Raw genomic sequence first — 17,481 nt, 5'->3', positions numbered from 1 at the left:
GCATGACGATAGTACGTGGTAGGGTAAGCCTATACGTGACTACGTCATTAAAGTGGCAAAGTGGCATAACTTTATACGTTATTAAAGTGGCAAAGTGGTAGGTGTAAATAAGAGGCTAAGTGGTAAGGTGAGCAGGTTAGATAGTGGACTACGTGTCTTCGAATACATATATGATGCATGTAGTGGTTGTATGATAAGTTGCTTGATTAACTGGAACTCACTCAGCGTAGCTGACTTTTAGTATCACGCAGGTGATCAGACCAAAGAACTAGCATGAGGATGGCACATGGCATGGATTGAACGGCTGGCATCTGAAGATGGAAGAAAAGATGTTTTAAATATAATGATTTGTTTTATGGTATCAAAGAAGAGATTGAATGTTTTGTAACGAATGCTTCAAGTAAACTTTTCCGCGAAAGTTTTAATTAACTCTGATTGCAAGAATAGTGCTTATGAGTAAATCCGATGCTAAAGTAGGGCTACTGGGAACGGGGCCTTACAACATATTTTATTTTTGATGGATACATTTTGCTTGTACGTTCAAGTTAACATACCTTGTATGGAAATACGATGGAGTTTAATTAGATTTTGCTTATACGTTCTAGTTAACATATCTTATTTTTGCTTAATTGATTATAAGAAAACATAGAGTTATTCATCAAAAAAATAAAACATAAAAATACCAAATAACATAAAACACATAGAATGTTATCAAAATCACATAAAACATACAAAAAAATACAATAAAACAGGCAACAATTATTGGGTAACCAGAACACACTGCCTAAAAATCCATTTATGACATGATAGATTTAAGAAACTCGGTCTTCAATTCAATAGAGCAGTTCGGAAGTTTTGTCGTCTTACACAACTCATCAACTTCCTTTTTACCTGTGTCAATCAAAAATAAAGCACGCAAATAGTTAATAGTACTACCATGCATGTTTGCTAGCAACTTTGTTATTTCATCTCTCATATCCATGTTTACACCAGCGGTGATGATAAACTCATGTTGTAAAGCAGCCCGATTCTTTGTATCTTCGAGGATTTGCGCTTGAATCTATTTCAACAACAAATCCTTAGCTGATGAAGAAGACGATGAAGATGAGGAATCCATATCTTGTTGTACTGAGTTTTGTGTGGTGAGATGAAAGATGTGGTTGTAATTAAATAGATGAAATAATGATACATAAGGACAAAAAAACTACACTGAAATAAATTATTGGGAAAAAGTGAATCTTTTGTAATTTAATAATTTAAAAAATCTAACACCTATCTTTATAATACATTATCAAACGTTCTCAAACGCCAAAGTATTAAAAGATTGGTCATAAAAATAAACCCACTGAAATGACAACTGCATGTAATTAAAAAATTTTCATAATAATTTAGTTTAATTATGATATATGTTAAATCTCCAACCAATTAAAATACAATGAAAAAAGAAATTACAAATTTCATTAATACGTTCAACTACTCACTTTGAAAAAAATGGCAATGAAATCATGCCTACTAAAATGTTAATATGCCTAGATTTAATTATACTTAGTTCAATATATGAAGTAAATACTGTAATAACTTCATTCACCAACCGAAAAATCAAAAATGTCTATAAAAAGAGAGCAAACGCATCCCACAAACCCACAACAAAAAATTGAAAAAAAAATTGATTCTGGGAATGTTACTGTTAAAAGCATTTTCCGAGCAAGAATCAACATGGAGCTTGAAAGAGACTTCAATCGGCTACGAGTAGTTGAAGATACAAAGAGGCGTGTGACAGATGAAGCAACAAAATCGATGCTCTTCACCAAGAAGTTCTGAAGCAACCAGATAGCATGTTCAAGACAGAGGCAATAACCTACCTGGAAAAGCAAGCTTCATACTATGAGCAGCTTCAAGATGTGCTAGAGAGAACAGCTCACAAAGTGACGGTGAATAAAAAAGTAAAGCGTGAAGGGGCCAAAGAGATCCTCGACAACAACTAGGGTTTCCTGGTGACTGCTGGTGTGGTCGTGTAGTGATGGTGTGGTGTGGTGGTGTGGTAGAATAAAATAAGTTTGTGAATAGGTTTGATGTGATCCTCTTTTGTAACCTCCTTTTTCAACCGGATTTAATATAAAATTTGTTTAGTATCAGTTTATTTACACGTTCTTATACGTTCCAGTATGCAACTTGCACGTTCCATGAAAAATAAAACATAAAAAAGTGTAAAAAAATAAGAAATATAAACAAAACAATAACGCTAAAAACTATTCTTCTTGAAGTTGAGGACAAGTTCAACTGTTATGACCCTGTTTGTGACAAACTTTGCATTCCCTATATTTCTTCCCAGACCGACTTATAGCAATCTCTTTCTGAGATTTAATCCGTTTATGTGACCCGCAACCCTTATTTTTTATAACACTAGGCACACGGACAGTCACCTCTGATGGTTGATCATACCCTAGAATAGCAGCAAACCTATCCCTTTTTGATAAATGAGTTCTTTTGTATCTTGTCTCATCTGCTTGTTTGATCATTATATTCATTAGATCCCTGACTTTAGTTAGTTCATCAACATCAGTTGCATAGCTATTTATGAGATATTCACCAGCCAATGTTATTTCCCTTGAGATCTCTTTGACTTTTAAATATTTGTCGTTACCAAAAGTTGAAATTGGAGCAGTTCTAGGATTAACACCAGCATCTCTCTTCCAACGATCCACCATGTATTTCTTTGGAAATCTTGTAACTCTAAACAAATTTAAAATATAAAGGCTGTGACGACACAATAACCCATAATGTTCGAATCTTTTGCATCCGCATGAGATCGTCGAATCAATTCCTTCCCCACCTTTCTTCTTAAACAAAACCTGACGCAAAAAAATGTATTAAATACTTTAAAACATTCTGTCAGAAATCAAATAAACTTACAAAAAAATGTTTTAAAACGTTCTACAACGTTCTAGCAAAAAAAAATAGAATCTTTAACTAATTCATACCTCCAAACAGCCTGGAACATATGAATTAAAGTCAAATACTGAAAACTTCACAAAATCTTCTTCTTCAGCTAAATTCAAACATGCAACACCGCTTCTAATATGATACATTTCATCTTGGAAATCATTAAAAATAGCCTTTGTATACATCAGTTCTGCTTCCTTCTCAAAAGGGGTTTCACTAACCGGATCTGGATGCGTGTACCTTGTGTCATGATCATTTTTCCTACCATTGTGCCTTTGGATCTCCATACAATGATCAAAATGACTAAAGAACTCAACTAGTGATAACTGTGAGTTAGAAACTTGACAAAAAAATGATTTTAACTTTCTGATCTCGATGTAGTTCTCATAAGACCAGACAACGGTTCATCCATATAATAAGCAGGAATCCAATCATATCTCATTTCAAACATGTCACACAACCATTTATTTGTTTCAAGATCATATTCCTTCATTATAAGTTCCCATTGTGTTTCGAATTCGGATTGAGAAATTGCATCCGTCCAAACAATGTCACATATTTTACGTTTGAAATCTTCATTGTTACAAAGGGCAGCACCAACCTGATGTAACAAAAATTAATAATTTGGTAATAAGGTCAACTTCAGTAAAAAATGTTCTTATAAGTTAAAAATATGGACGGATATAACACGTTCTTATACGTTAAAAAATACACACTTAAAACACACTGATGCATGCTAGTTTGTTTTACACGTTCTATAACGTTCTAACATGAATACAAATATGACCTAAATATACTAAAACATACTAATATGTTTATACGTCCTTAAACGTTCTAACACATTTAAAAAATATGCGGCTATCAAATAGTGATGGATGCTAATATGTTTAGACATATTAATACGTTCTGAACACATATGCATAGTACTTTGAATACTTTAAAAGTTACCTTATCAGCAAATTTTTTTCATAATGTGCCACATACATAACCGATGTCTCGAGTTTGGTAAAACTAAGGAGATTGCTTGCTTCATTGCTGGATCTTGATCAGTAACAACCACCTTTGGGGCAATACCGAAAGAATCAAGAAAAACTTTCAAAATCCATGAATAAGATTCAATAGATTCACATGATAATAACGCAGCGCCAACTGTGACATTACGACAGTGATTATTAATGGCAGTAAATGGTACAAAAACCATATTGCACCTATAAAAAACAAATTTATAGAAAAAATATGTGAAAAATATAAAAAATTAAAAAACAAATGTATTAAATTGACATACTTGTTGGTCTTGAATGTGGCATCAAATGATATAATATCTCCAAAAGCAATTTTTCTTTGAAATTTCATCCGCCCAAAACAAAATATCTAATTCACCATTACTATTAACAGTATACTCAAACGAATAACCATCACAACAGTTTTTCTTCCCACTTAATCTTTGTACAACCATTTCCGCATCATACTCCCCAATATAACAAGTTAAACTCTGTTTGAAATTCTTACAATCGTCTTTTGTAGCCCCAACTTCCTCATATCCTCCATACTTTGTCCTCATAATATTAAACGCCTTAACATGGCCCAAATTAAATGTTGAAATCTCATATATAATATCTTGTTGTACATGAGTCAACTTCCTATTTGATCGAACAAAATGCATATCTTTTGCATCCACCAGTTTATGATTATGTCCTTCGACAAAATTGTTTATTTCAAACCTCAAACCGTCATCAGATTTTAGAAAAATTTGAGCTCGACAACCACACCGAATTGTTGGTCTCCTCCTTCTTTTATAATACGATCTATCGGAACCATCTTTTTCAGCCATAGAATCATAATTGTTTGCAGGTTTATGGCCTTCTTTCGAACAGGTAAAATATTTAGACTTTAATAAACCGTCATTCATATACGAACCTCCTTTACGAACACAAAAACCAGTTTTCTTTGCATATTCACAATAGAAATCATATGCATGATCAACAGATTCAAAAATCATTCATTTTACAGGTTTACAAGATGCATCAACTTGCGGTATAACAAGACTTGATGAAGGATCTGATAAACAAAAGCAATTTAAGTCAAACAAATTCGCCTAAAAAAATCTAATTACAGTTTAGAAAATACATACGAAAATAGATATAATTTAAAATGTAATCAAACATCAAAATAAATTAATACGCTCTAATACGTTATAATATGTTCTAACCGAATCACAATTACTAAACACCTATACGTTCTCATACGTTCTAAATAGAAAAACAACAATCCTACCACGATTTGCTATTAAAAACATAATTTGAAGTCTAATCGAATCACAATTAGCTGACAACTATAAAACACAATATCGATCATAAATTCAACAGAAAAATAACCTAAAAATCAAAAAAAAATATTTATCCGTCGATTAAACCTACAGTATATAGCTAAATAAATAACAATTGATAAGAATTAAACCTACAATTACTTACTTTGATAATCGTAATACATGACGTTAAAATCAACGAAGACTGTCAAAGCTAATCGAATAACAACACTAGCGAATTGTTAAGCATTTTTTGGATACAAAGATCAAATTGAATAAAAGAGGGTATATGCAAAAACCGTTTAATATACTGGCGCGATTAACTTTTAAAAGTAATGTAAAAAGACAAAAACACCCTTCTGTTAACTTACGCGATCAAATTAATCAAATTGGTAATCAACGATAGGAATCCTCGCGTACGTAATGTACGATAACCAATTTTTGTATTGGATCCTTTATCTATTTATATATATATGTGTGTGTGTGTGTGTGTGTGTGTGTGTGTGTAATGCATAAGACAAGGGTAAATTAAAACACTTGATTTTAAGAGTTTTACAAATGCTAATGCATAAGGTACATATGTTAGTAGGGGTAAACTTGTCTTTTTAAACACAATCAATTTAACTTACAAGTTTGGTCCCTCATCTTTAACCATATTATGTTTTTAATTTAAATTTTATAAACTAACTTCTCACCCATGAATTTTAAATGACTATAGCCTTTTCATACGTCAATATTTTTATTAAAAAAATTACACCATAAAAACGATCATTTTATTAGCTTTAATTTGAATATGATATTGTTGTAATTTTTATCAATTTAAATAAATTAGTATGTTACGTAAGGGTATTCAATGTCGGTTTTGATAGTTTTTAAGTTAAACTTGTGAGACCAACCGTTAATACTAATTTTTTGTCGTCCAAAACCAAACTCAACCATTGAAAGTTGAAACCGAATCATTGCCAACGGCCTGGTTTCGGTCGGGTTTCACAGTTTAAACTTTAATAATAAATTTATGTACCATCAATTTTAACTAAACACTAACATAATATGATACTTATCATAAATAAAGAATGATAGTTTTAGCCAAATAAATGGTAAATATTAATGGAAGATCCAGGACATGAAATAATAACAAATATCACAAAAAGAATTATACTGCAATTAGGTTAATTTAAAGTTGTATAGCCAAGTTATTTGTATTAGAAAGATTATGTTCAATTACATTTTAACTATATCTAATATATATAATGAAGCATATTAATAATTAATAATAAAAAAAGATTAAAATGAATTCAACATTTACAGTCTGGTTTGGTTTCATATGGTCGGTTGCCAATATAAACCGCGAACCAACCATTCACTACGTTTTGAAAATTTTGAAACCGACCAACTAACCGAAAATAAAAAAGAAAAAGAAGCCAAACCAATGAGCGATTTAAACGATTTCAAGGTTTTAGCCGAACCATAAACACTCATATTTGTTACGTGATTAATAGGGTCAAACACCCGCTGCATCGCGCAGGCACCCGTCTAGTATATATATACAGCGCCGGCCCATAGGGGTGGCAGGGTGGTCAACGGCCACAGGCCCGACACCCCATTAAGCCCGAATTATTATTATTTTTTTTAAATATATTTATTTTTATTAAAAATATATATATATATATATATAATGTTTAAACCTAATAACATCACCACTAGCCTGGTCTAGGGGCAAGGGGGTATTACTCTCAACCAAAAGGTTATTGGTCCAAATCTCATCTGAGACATGTTTAATCCTCTTTTTATACAAAACTTTTTACACAACCCAAACTATAACTAAGTAAACCTATATAAAAATGTAACTGTTTAAACCAACAAAATACTCCTTTTTAATTAAGGCCCAAAAAATATTTCGCATTCGGCCCAAAATTGTTTTTGCTTTCTCGGAGCCGGGCCTATATATATATATATATATATATGTAAGGGTTAAAATAAAAGAACATAGTTTTGTAGGAAGAATATGAATGACATAAAATTTAGAGTTAATAAACTATGTAGCCTAAATCCTAGATCTTAGGAAACTATTTGGTAGTTTAAAAACTACCAATTTCAACCACTAGATCATAGATCCAATGACTTAGATTTATTTTTACTCTTTCTAGGAAACTATTTTTTTTATTATATATATATATATATATATATATATATATATATATATATATATATATATATATATATATGCGGGGATGGTTCAAGAGAGAAGTCAAATTATAGCAAGAAGTGTAAGAAATCAATCTAGACCGCTCATTTAATTGTTAATCTTGAATTTTAAAAATATATGAAAAGGGTATTAAAGTAACATAAATTTGTTTATCACTCCAATCAATGCAATTAATCAAACTATAATAATAATTTTTTTTTCAACTAATAAAATTAAGGTCCTACTAGAGACACCACCCAAAAATGAAAACACCCACCCACTACGCGGCTTATCGCCCGATCCGCCGAGGATCACACTTTTTTGTCCTATTATGTCAACAGCTTTTGTCTTATTATGTTTGTACCAAATACGCGACTGACCGCCCAATCCGCCGCTTATTGAGTACACGTCAACATCGGCAGATCAAATCAGTCATGCATCCTACGTGATACGCGGCTGATCGGCCGATACGCGACGGATCAAATCAATAATTTGATTTTGTCACACCCGTCTCCCTTTCTCTACATATCCATCTTAGATGGTTTATTTTGTATAATATTGGCCTATCCAACTTATAATATTTGTGTTTTGTGTTTGTTAAAATACAATGGACTTATATAATATTTTGTTTGGTGACGGGAAAGACCAGCAGTCGGGCTACGCATACAACGATCAGCCGGAGCAGTCGGGCTTGCTAGATTTGAATGAACTTCCCGACTCGAACCATGAGCCAGGGTATGGAAATATCGAGCAGTACGACTTACCAAATCCTGACCAGGTTATTTAGTGTGTTTATATAGTACAATAGCGCGTTAGTTATTTTTTAAATATTATACGTTGCCTTGCCAATATTTTTTATCAGGGGTATATCATATACGGCGGTAGTCACCCTTCATGGCCGGAGGATAATAGGACATCGTCGAATACATATGAGGCTAGAGTCAAGGAGCCTTATGGTCAGTCTTCACAACAGTTACATGTAGACGGTCCGTATTACGTAACCCAGAATTCGTACCAGTCACCTTTAGGAGAGCAACTATACATGTCAAGACCAGTCACGAACAACGTCGTTGATGGCATTCAAGAGGCTCACGGCGGAGGAGGCGACATTCAAGAGGATTACGATGTTGATGATGATGATGATGATGATGATGATGATGATGATGATGATGATGATGATGATGATGATGGTGATCGTTACATACGGGATATGACATTTTCTTATGTAACTAATAATGTATGACCTATTTTTAAAAAAAAAAAATTATTATTATTCTTTTTCAACACGTTACTAAATATTACTTTATTTACATTGCTTGATATCAGTATATTGATTCTGTTGCTGAGTTGGTGGATTGGGTTAAGAAGACAGGATGTGAGCATGGTTGTGTTATCTCAGTCCAACGTTCAAGGGACAGAAGTGTAGAACTTGTATGCAATCGAGGTGGGGAACCAAAACTCAAGGCAACGGTGAGGCATACCGGGAGTATTAAAAGGGGTTGTCCATTTAAACTTGTCGGGAGCTACAACGCGCCAGGTCATTGTTGGAAGCTAGAGGTTGTCAACGAGACGCACAACAACGATCCCGTTGTGTTTGAGGAGGGGCACTCGGCACTAAGGAAACTGACCGACGTGGAAATTGATATGGTTGCGAGGTTGCATAGGCATGGTCTGATGCCTGCTAAAATTAAGTCAGCCATAAAGAAACGCTTTCCCGGTTACAAATGTATTACTAGGGATATATACAACGTCGTGAAGCTTGTTGATAACCAAGATAAAATTGGTGACACCCCCATGCAGGTACTTGTTGTTAGAATATTATTATTATGTAAAACTCTTTTTGATATATATTATTTTTTATCATATATAAATATATATTCTGAATGATTTAATAAAATGATATTATTTATAAAATATTATATTAATTTTATTATAATTCTGATGTTTAATAAGAATATTTGTAATATGTATTAATTTTTTGTTGAACCCAACGTAGGTACTTGAAATCTTTCTTCAAATCCATGGGTTTACCTTTTACACATGGGAGAATCCTTCCACCAATAGGACGGGGAATGTTTTCTTTAGTCACGAGAAGTCGCATACCATGTGGCGTGCGTTTCCAGATTTGTTGCTGATTGACACGACGTACAACACCAACATGTACAAGTGGCTGTTTGTTCAGTTTGTTGGTGTGACATCGACATCAAAGTCTTTCTGTATTGCGCACACGGTTATCTGTAGGGAGCAAGAATGTAACTTCACATGGGCCCTGGAACGACTTAAAGGCATGCTCGTCGATTGTAGGGGGCCGCGTGTCATCCTGACTGACAAGGACCAAGCCTTGATGAATTCCTGTGAAAAAGTCTTTCCCAATGCTACCAAAAACCTTTGTAGGTGGCACATCTTCCAGAACATAAAGAAAAAACATAAGTCTTTTTCAAACATATATCTTTGCCTCCTTCTCTTACTGGTGGAAAGTACTGTACTCGTTTCCAACAAAATCTATGTTCGAGTACAACTGTGGTCAAATGGAAGCAACGTTAGCTGGACACGGCAGACGTGGTAAGTATTTGTCCCGTATGGTACACATGATTTTAGATTGTAGTTGTACATTGCCTAAATTGTTTTTTTATTATTTGTTTGTAGAGGCTTGGTATTATATTCGCGACAACTGGTTGGTACCCTACAAAGAGAAGTTCGTGTCCTGCGAATTGACGATCGACTAAACTTCGGCGAGCATACAACAAACAGAGTAGAGGGCCAGCACGCGAACTTGAAGAGATACCTTGCGGGGCCGAACAATTCGCTGGACTCTATTGCGGCGTTTGCCCTTGAAGTGGTGAATTCCCAAATGGAATAAATTGGTGCGACCCATGAAGACTCCCGTGTTAGGGTCAAGAAGTACCATAAGTTGACTTTGTTTGAAAAGCTACATAATAGGGTGTCACTTTTTGCTATCACTAAACTTGACGAAGAGCTGACTTTGCTGGACACATTGCAAGATACAGGGGCGGAGTGCGACCACCGGTTACAAACATCATGGGGCTTGCCGTGTGCTTGTAAGCTTAACCGGTACACTATTCACAATATACGTATTCCATTAAAAGACGTAGACCCCTGCCCCTCTACCGGTGCCCTACTTTGCACGTTGGATTTACTCATAAACACAGTTCATAATATTAGAGTTAATAAAAACATTCGCGGAATATTAAACATTCAAACCATCATATTACAAAACCATACTTTGTTGTCTTAACGGGTATTCAAATTATTTAAAACATAAAACATTGTCTTTAGAATAACATAACATTTCTTGAGATGCCAGCTGTCTTCAAGTTCATGCCATGTGCTTCCTCTTATGCAAGCTGCCTCAATCTACTCACCTGCGTGCATACTAAAAGTTAGCTACGCTGAGTGAGTTCTAGTTAATCATACAACATACAATCTGTTCACATACTTGCACACGTGCCCGAAGGAGTGTACATTATTCATACTTACTTTTCATACGTAACTATCCATCCTATTTAAAGAGCCTTCCGCTCTATAACCTCACAGATATTATAAGGGTCTGGTCCCTAACATCACAGATATTATAAAGGGTCTGGTCCCCAACATCACAGATATTATTAGGGTCTGGTCCCTACCATCACAGATATTATTAGGGTCTGGTCCCTTTGTTTCATGCAATTGTACCGTACCTGTTCATACATACTTTCTTTGACAATACGTGCAATCTCCGAAGAGCGTTCACATACCATCAACATAACATACATACATTATGCATACATCATATATTCATACATACATCATATCTTTCATCATACTTATCAATCATATCTTTAACTACCACCTGACGGTACATGCAATATCCGAAGATCGTTCACGCACCGTCAAGCAATCATCATACATAAATCATACAAGGCATACACTTACCACATAAGGTAAGTGTATTAACTATCACATCGAGTATGCACACAGCCCCGAAAACATATCAAGGACGTGGGGCTAGAAACTCACCTCAAGGCGGTTGCGTTCACCGTTTACGGTTATCCCTTTCTTTAGTTGTGCACGACTAAATGTATAATAATTATACGTATAAATAACTATCACTACACATATCGTCTTTCTAGTTTAATTATTACCCCCAACGAATGGGGGTCCGGGGGCAGCACCCCTGGCAGCGGGGTTCTAGGGGCGACGGCCCCTAGCGGGGTCCAAGGGGCAGAGCCCCTGGCTGGGGTTAAGGGCTTCTTTGTAATTAGCATTTTGAATCATTACTTAATTTGCCACTTAAAAGTCCAAGGGCTTCTTTATAATTAAATCATTCTTTTCTAAGTCCAGGGACCATTCTGTCATTCAGTTAAACTTCTAATTCGTTACTGGTTCATAGCGAATTGGATTATCCTAGCGAACTGGTCATGGTAACGAACGGGGCCCTCTAACGAACCAGTCCATATAGCGAACCGGTCCAGGTAGCGAACTGGACCTTCTGATTCGTTATCTCCTTTAACGAATGACTATAACGAATTTGGGCTAATTCGTTATCTTTCAACTATAGCGAATCAAGGGTGATTCGCTATCTTTTCCCCTAACGAACTGAAGCTAATTCGTTACATTCCCACAGGCGAATCAGCTTAGAGAATTACTTCTAATTCGCTAGTTACCCTTAGCGAACTAGGGTTAGGCCAGGGAATGTCAGAACATTCCCTGACATCCTCGTATTAACTTTTCCGGCGCCGCCTCCGGAAAACCGCGAACACGTCGGAAAAACGAGTTTTAACTCGTTTTTCGTCCCGTTCGATCTAGATCTGAGCTAGGGTGACCCTTAAGCTCATCATAGGTTCGGTTTATACCCGATTCCACCCGGATCTCGTGACTTAAATGGTTTAACGGTGTCGGCTCGTCGTTTCGTGACTATATCTAACGGGTTAAGCTCATACAATATTAAACTATCATTACCTCGGGTCGGTGCTCAGATTCTTTCTTGGTTTCGGCTAGAGAAGGAGAGAACTAGAGAGAGATCTTAAGTATGTATTTTGGGTGGTGTAAGGGATATGTGTAAATGAAGAATTAAATGGGTATTAAGGGTTTATATATTTATGGATCATGGGCTTAAGCCCATGGTTTTTCCTTCTTTCTTTTCATAACCCAAGTCCATAACCCATATCCATTCACCCAACACTAGCCCAACTCATATTCTATTCATCTAAACCGATAACGCCCATTATAAAATAAACGAAAATTATTTTATTAATAGCCAAAAGTAGGATGTTACAAGGAAGCTCGATTTCTGTCCGGCGTCTGTTGGATACGAAGAACCAGACTATGAAGCGGAACTAGAAGATGTGAAAATACAAGTTCTAGGACTAAACAACCGAATGCAAAAAAAAAGTCTATTCTCAAAGATAATGTCTCTTCTTCCTGGGAAATCAAACAAGGAGGAGCCTGAGAAACGAGAGGACCCTATGGGGCGTTCAAATCTAAACCAACAAGCCAATAATAGAGAAACCCCTAGACAGAGCTCGTACTCCCCGTCCCCGTCAACTAATCCCCATAGACACAACTCCTATGCCCCATCCCCGTCATTTGATCCCCACAGACACGGTTCCTACGCCCCCTCCCCGTCATTTGATCCCCACAGACACGGCTCCTACGCCCTTTCCCCGTTATTTGATCCCCACAGACACGGCTCCTACGCCCCCTCCCCGTCATTTGATCCCCACAGACACGGCTCCCACGCCACCTCCCCGTCATTTGATCCCCACAGACACGGCTCCTACGCCCCCTCCCCGTCTTTTGATCCCCATAGACACAGCTCCTACGCCCCATCCCAGTCACAGGAACCAACACCTGAAACCCCCACCCATTCGTTGTCGCGTTCCCAGTCTCAGTCTCGGTTGTCGCGTTCCCAGTCTCAGTCTCAGGCCCGGCTTAAGATACCTAAACCACCGAAACGCTCATCTAAAAAGCAAGAGACTCCAACCGACCTTGGTTTTCCATTACTGCGTGACCCAAAGGATGTCCCAATCATAGAACGTTATAGGCACATCATTCCCACCTGGGCATACCCGTTCATTTTAGGAATAAAAGATGTAAAGCCAGATGGTAATTGCGGTTTCAGAGCAATTGTTGTCGGCTTAGGCATGCGTCAAATGAACTGGAAGGAGGTCGGAGCAAGCATGAGGAATGAGATGGATACTAACAAATCGAGGTGGACGCACAGGTTGAACTACGAGATAAACGGTAATTATGACACGGTTCGTGATTCGCTGGACTACTCAACTTCTGCTTTATTCCAGCAAAAGAGTAGGTGGTTTAAGTTACCAGGGCACGGACACGTAGTGGCTCAGACGTATGACTATGTTTTAATCAATCTCCATCTGACCTCCAGTGAGAATTACTTTCCAATGAGAATGAGTCCAGAACCACTATCTCAGATCCCGGTAATAGGAGTCTTAAATGTGGCGGATAATCATTGGCTCAACATACACTTAGAAGGGAATTTTCCCGTGCCGCTACCGGCACGTCAATGGGAAGGATACGCCAATGAAGCGGCGCACGAATGGAGGTCTTTGTACGAATATCGTATAAAAGAGTATAGCGAATAAGGGAAACTTGGCGAGTGCAAACTGAACAGGCAGTTTATTTAGGATGAATTGTAAAATGTTTGCAATACAATCAATAAAATGTTTTGTATTATTATGAATAATTACGAATAAAATGTTTGTGTTATCATCAAATTTTAAATACAAATAACTTGATAAAATGTATAATTTAAAGATAATATATTTTTAACATCTAAAAAATTATTTAAAAATACTTAAAAATAAATATATTTTTAACATAATATTTTTGATATTTAAAAAAAAATACTTAAAAATAATATATTTTTAACATAATATTTTCGATATTTAAAAAAAATACTTAAAAATAATATATTTTTAACATAATATTTTAGACATTTAAAAAAATTACTTAAAAATAATATATTTTTAACATAATATTTTAGATATTTAAAAAAATACTTAAAAATAATATATTTTTAACATAATATTTTAGATATTTAAAAAAATACTTAAAAATAATATATTTTTAACATAATATCTTAGATATTTAAAAAAAATACTTAAAAATAATATATTTTTAACATAATATTTTCGATATATAAAAAAATACTTAAAAATAATATATTTTTAACATAATATTTTCGATATTTTAAAAAAAATATAAAATAGTACCAGAAATATTAAAATAATCATAAATATCTTCAAAAAGTAGATCAGATACGTCTTGGATCGGCCGATCCGCCGCAGATTCTGTTGTAGATCTGATCCTCGGCTGATTGATCAATACACGGCGGATCTGATGTATTTTTTGAAGATGTTAAATAGCCACGGGTTCTAACCGTTCAATTCGTCAAAAACACAATAAACGCTCAACCTTTCACTCAAAACATCACCAGATTATACCACCAAAACCACCACCACCACCCGAAAATAATGACGACGGGGTCCGAAAATAGCATCTACACAGCCATAATAATTTTGTTCTGAAATAGTGGTGGCTGTGTGAATGTTATTTTGGAGTCCGTTATTATTACAAAATAAAAGCCCAGATAAAACCATATGTTGGCGGAAAATAATGACGACGGAGTCCGAAAATAGCATCTACACATCCATAATAATTTCGTTCTGAAATAGTGGTGGATGTGTGAATGTTATTTTGGAGTCCGTTATTATTACAAAATAACAATAATATATATATATATATATATATAATAGATCTTAAAAATATATATTTTATCAAATTACATATTAAAAATAATAGTGTTGACCATATAAAATATAAAATAAAACATATAAAATAGATTGTAAAAATATATATTTTTCAAACATGTTTTTTTTTGCACTCGGTTGTTTAAATATATTTTAAATATAATACTGGTGACTGTGTAGATGCTATTTTGAACTTTTGAGCTACCAGTGTAGTTGCCGCGAGCAGGCGGAACGCTTTAGTAGTCCCCCTTCATAAATCCCAACAGTGTCCTTTACTTGGGATTTTGGTGATTGTGGAGAGAAGCACTAGTCAGCCACATAATAAAGTCTCGTATCAACCTCCATGTGGTTTCCAGTATCAAGGAAGATGGCACCGATCTTTGGTATTTGATGAATTCGGTGTCACCCCAAACGGGCGCCTTGCCGATGTAAATTCGTCATAGGTACATGATAGATCGCAAAAGGACTGAACCAGCTGATGGAGGAAATATGCGGGCATAACGGTACCTGTATAGGGTACTAGTTCCGGTGTATCTAGGAGTGCTGCGGATTTGACATATCAGGTGCGTGGAGTGCTCCGACCGACAGAGATACCCGGGCGTAATGATTATCCCCCATTTCTAGTGGGGAAACCTGTAGCTGTGGGTCGACACAGATTCCGGTGACTTGCTTGCCGGTGGGTGGAGAGCCGCGGCAAAGAGCTGTTGTGTTGATGCTATTTTTGGAGTGCTTATCAGACGATTATCTTAGAAATTAGTCTCTGTATAGAATTAGATGTAATATCATGTATTTATTCAAATTTGTAATTTATTATTGATTTAATATAAAATCTGTGTTGTTAATTGTTATTAGTTTAAATTCGTTTATATATACCAAATTTGTAATTTAGTATTGGTTCCATATCAAATTTGTGTTTTTATTAGTATAAATCCGTTTATATATTATGAATATATAATATTATTTTATATAAAATTTATTTATACCTTAGATAGTTAAATATATATATATATATAATACTAAGCGGCGGATCGGGCGATAAGCCGCGGATCGAAGTTAAACAAACACTAACCCCCCCCCCCCATCAGTTTAAACATTCAATCTCAAACAAAACCACATTTCACACAAAAACCCTAAATCGCCGTCCCCCAATAGTCCCGAACTTCGTCTGTCTTTAACAACACCAACTCCGACCCGACAACAATAAGGTAACTATGATACTTCTGTTTTACTCTATTTTGATATAGGTGTTCATTTATATTAAGGGTTTACGGGTTTGTTAATCAAACTAGTAGATTTAAGGGTTTGGATTCGGGTTTGGTTTTACGGGTTTGTTAATCAAACTGGTTGATTTAAGGGTTTGGATTTAGGGGTTGATAATCAAACGGGTTTGGTTTAAGGGATGGTTAGAAAACGGGTTTGGGTTACGGGTTTGATGATGAAACGGGTTTGGGTTACGGGATGGTTAGAAAATGGGTTTGGGTTACGGGTTTGATGATGAAATGGGTTTGGGTTACGGGATGGTTAGAAAACGGGTTTGGGTTACGGGTTTGATGATGAAACGGGTTTGGGTTACGGGATGGTTAGAAAACGGGTTTGGGTTACGACTTTGACAAGGAAACGGGTTTGGGTTACGGGTTTGACAAGGAAACGGGTTTGGGTTACGAGTTCGACAATAACGGGTTATATTTATATGTTAAGCATAGATAGCGGATAAATACATTCAAGGGGACGAGGTACTTGATGTTTACCAGCATTTGAGGTTTGACCCGGACTCCGATTATCAAATTCGGTTTACGCAGCTTCGGAGAATGGAGCCAAAACCTTCCTCGACCTTGTCTAGGGAGTTTATAAAATTGGTTCGACTGGAAGACAGGATAGAAAGAATTGTTGGGACGGATACACCATGGGAGAGAATGTTTACCGCAAATGAGCCAGCGTACCGGGCTCTCACGCTAGAGTTTTACTCAACTTTCGTTTTCAAGTATTTTTTTCCTTTTCAATTAACCTATAAATAAAGTAAGATATTACTATTTAACCAACATGTAAATATTGTTTCAGGCCACGCCCGGAGGGAGATCTGCAGGTCCAGATGCTGCTTCCGGGTGCGGATACCAGTCTTACGGAGGTTTCGTTCCGTATTTTCGGGATTTGGCGTTATCTGTCGATGGAGAAGTTTGCCCTAGCGCTGCGCTTGTACACACCTCAGGATTTAACCGACCCTGTTTACATGGATAACATAGACGAAACACCGGATGACGTGTTGAGACGTTTTT

At 35.8% G+C, this 17,481-nt stretch overlaps 1 protein-coding gene across 1 annotated transcript; it reads right to left on the bottom strand.

Moving 5' to 3' along the window:
- Nucleotides 1-796: 796 nt before the first annotated feature.
- On the bottom strand, nt 797-4,774 carry LOC143590652 (protein FAR1-RELATED SEQUENCE 5-like). Its single transcript, XM_077071072.1, has 8 exons — nt 4,397-4,774; nt 4,229-4,314; nt 4,004-4,151; nt 3,337-3,544; nt 2,982-3,259; nt 2,307-2,852; nt 937-1,060; nt 797-891 (listed from the first exon to the last, which is right to left on the bottom strand). Exons 1-8 carry the CDS (start codon nt 4,772-4,774, stop codon nt 797-799), a joined length of 1,863 nt encoding a protein of 620 aa, XP_076927187.1.
- Nucleotides 4,775-17,481: the final 12,707 nt, after the last annotated feature.

This window comes from Bidens hawaiensis, unplaced genomic scaffold, assembly GCF_021521415.1.
Source record: "Bidens hawaiensis isolate Kalapana, Puna unplaced genomic scaffold, B.hawaiensis_p1.1 tig00038709_1, whole genome shotgun sequence".
In the NCBI taxonomy this organism is placed as follows: Eukaryota; Viridiplantae; Streptophyta; class Magnoliopsida; order Asterales; family Asteraceae; genus Bidens; species Bidens hawaiensis.
Note: the sequence above shows the minus strand (reverse complement) of the source record. Positions and strands in the feature narration are given on the sequence as shown.

What these genes read in the sequence shown, in the direction of transcription:
- LOC143590652 (XM_077071072.1), bottom strand. Translation starts at nt 4,774, where the DNA reads ATGGCTGAAAAAGATGGTTCCGATAGATCGTATTATAAAAGAAGGAGG. An exon ending in CTTTCGGTATTGCCCCAAAG is followed by an intron (nt 3,545 to 4,003) that starts GTGGTTGTTACT and finishes TTGTTACATCAG; the next exon opens with GTTGGTGCTGCCCTTTGTAA. An exon ending in ATGTTCCAGGCTGTTTGGAG is followed by an intron (nt 2,853 to 2,981) that starts GTATGAATTAGT and finishes TTTTTGCGTCAG; the next exon opens with GTTTTGTTTAAGAAGAAAGG.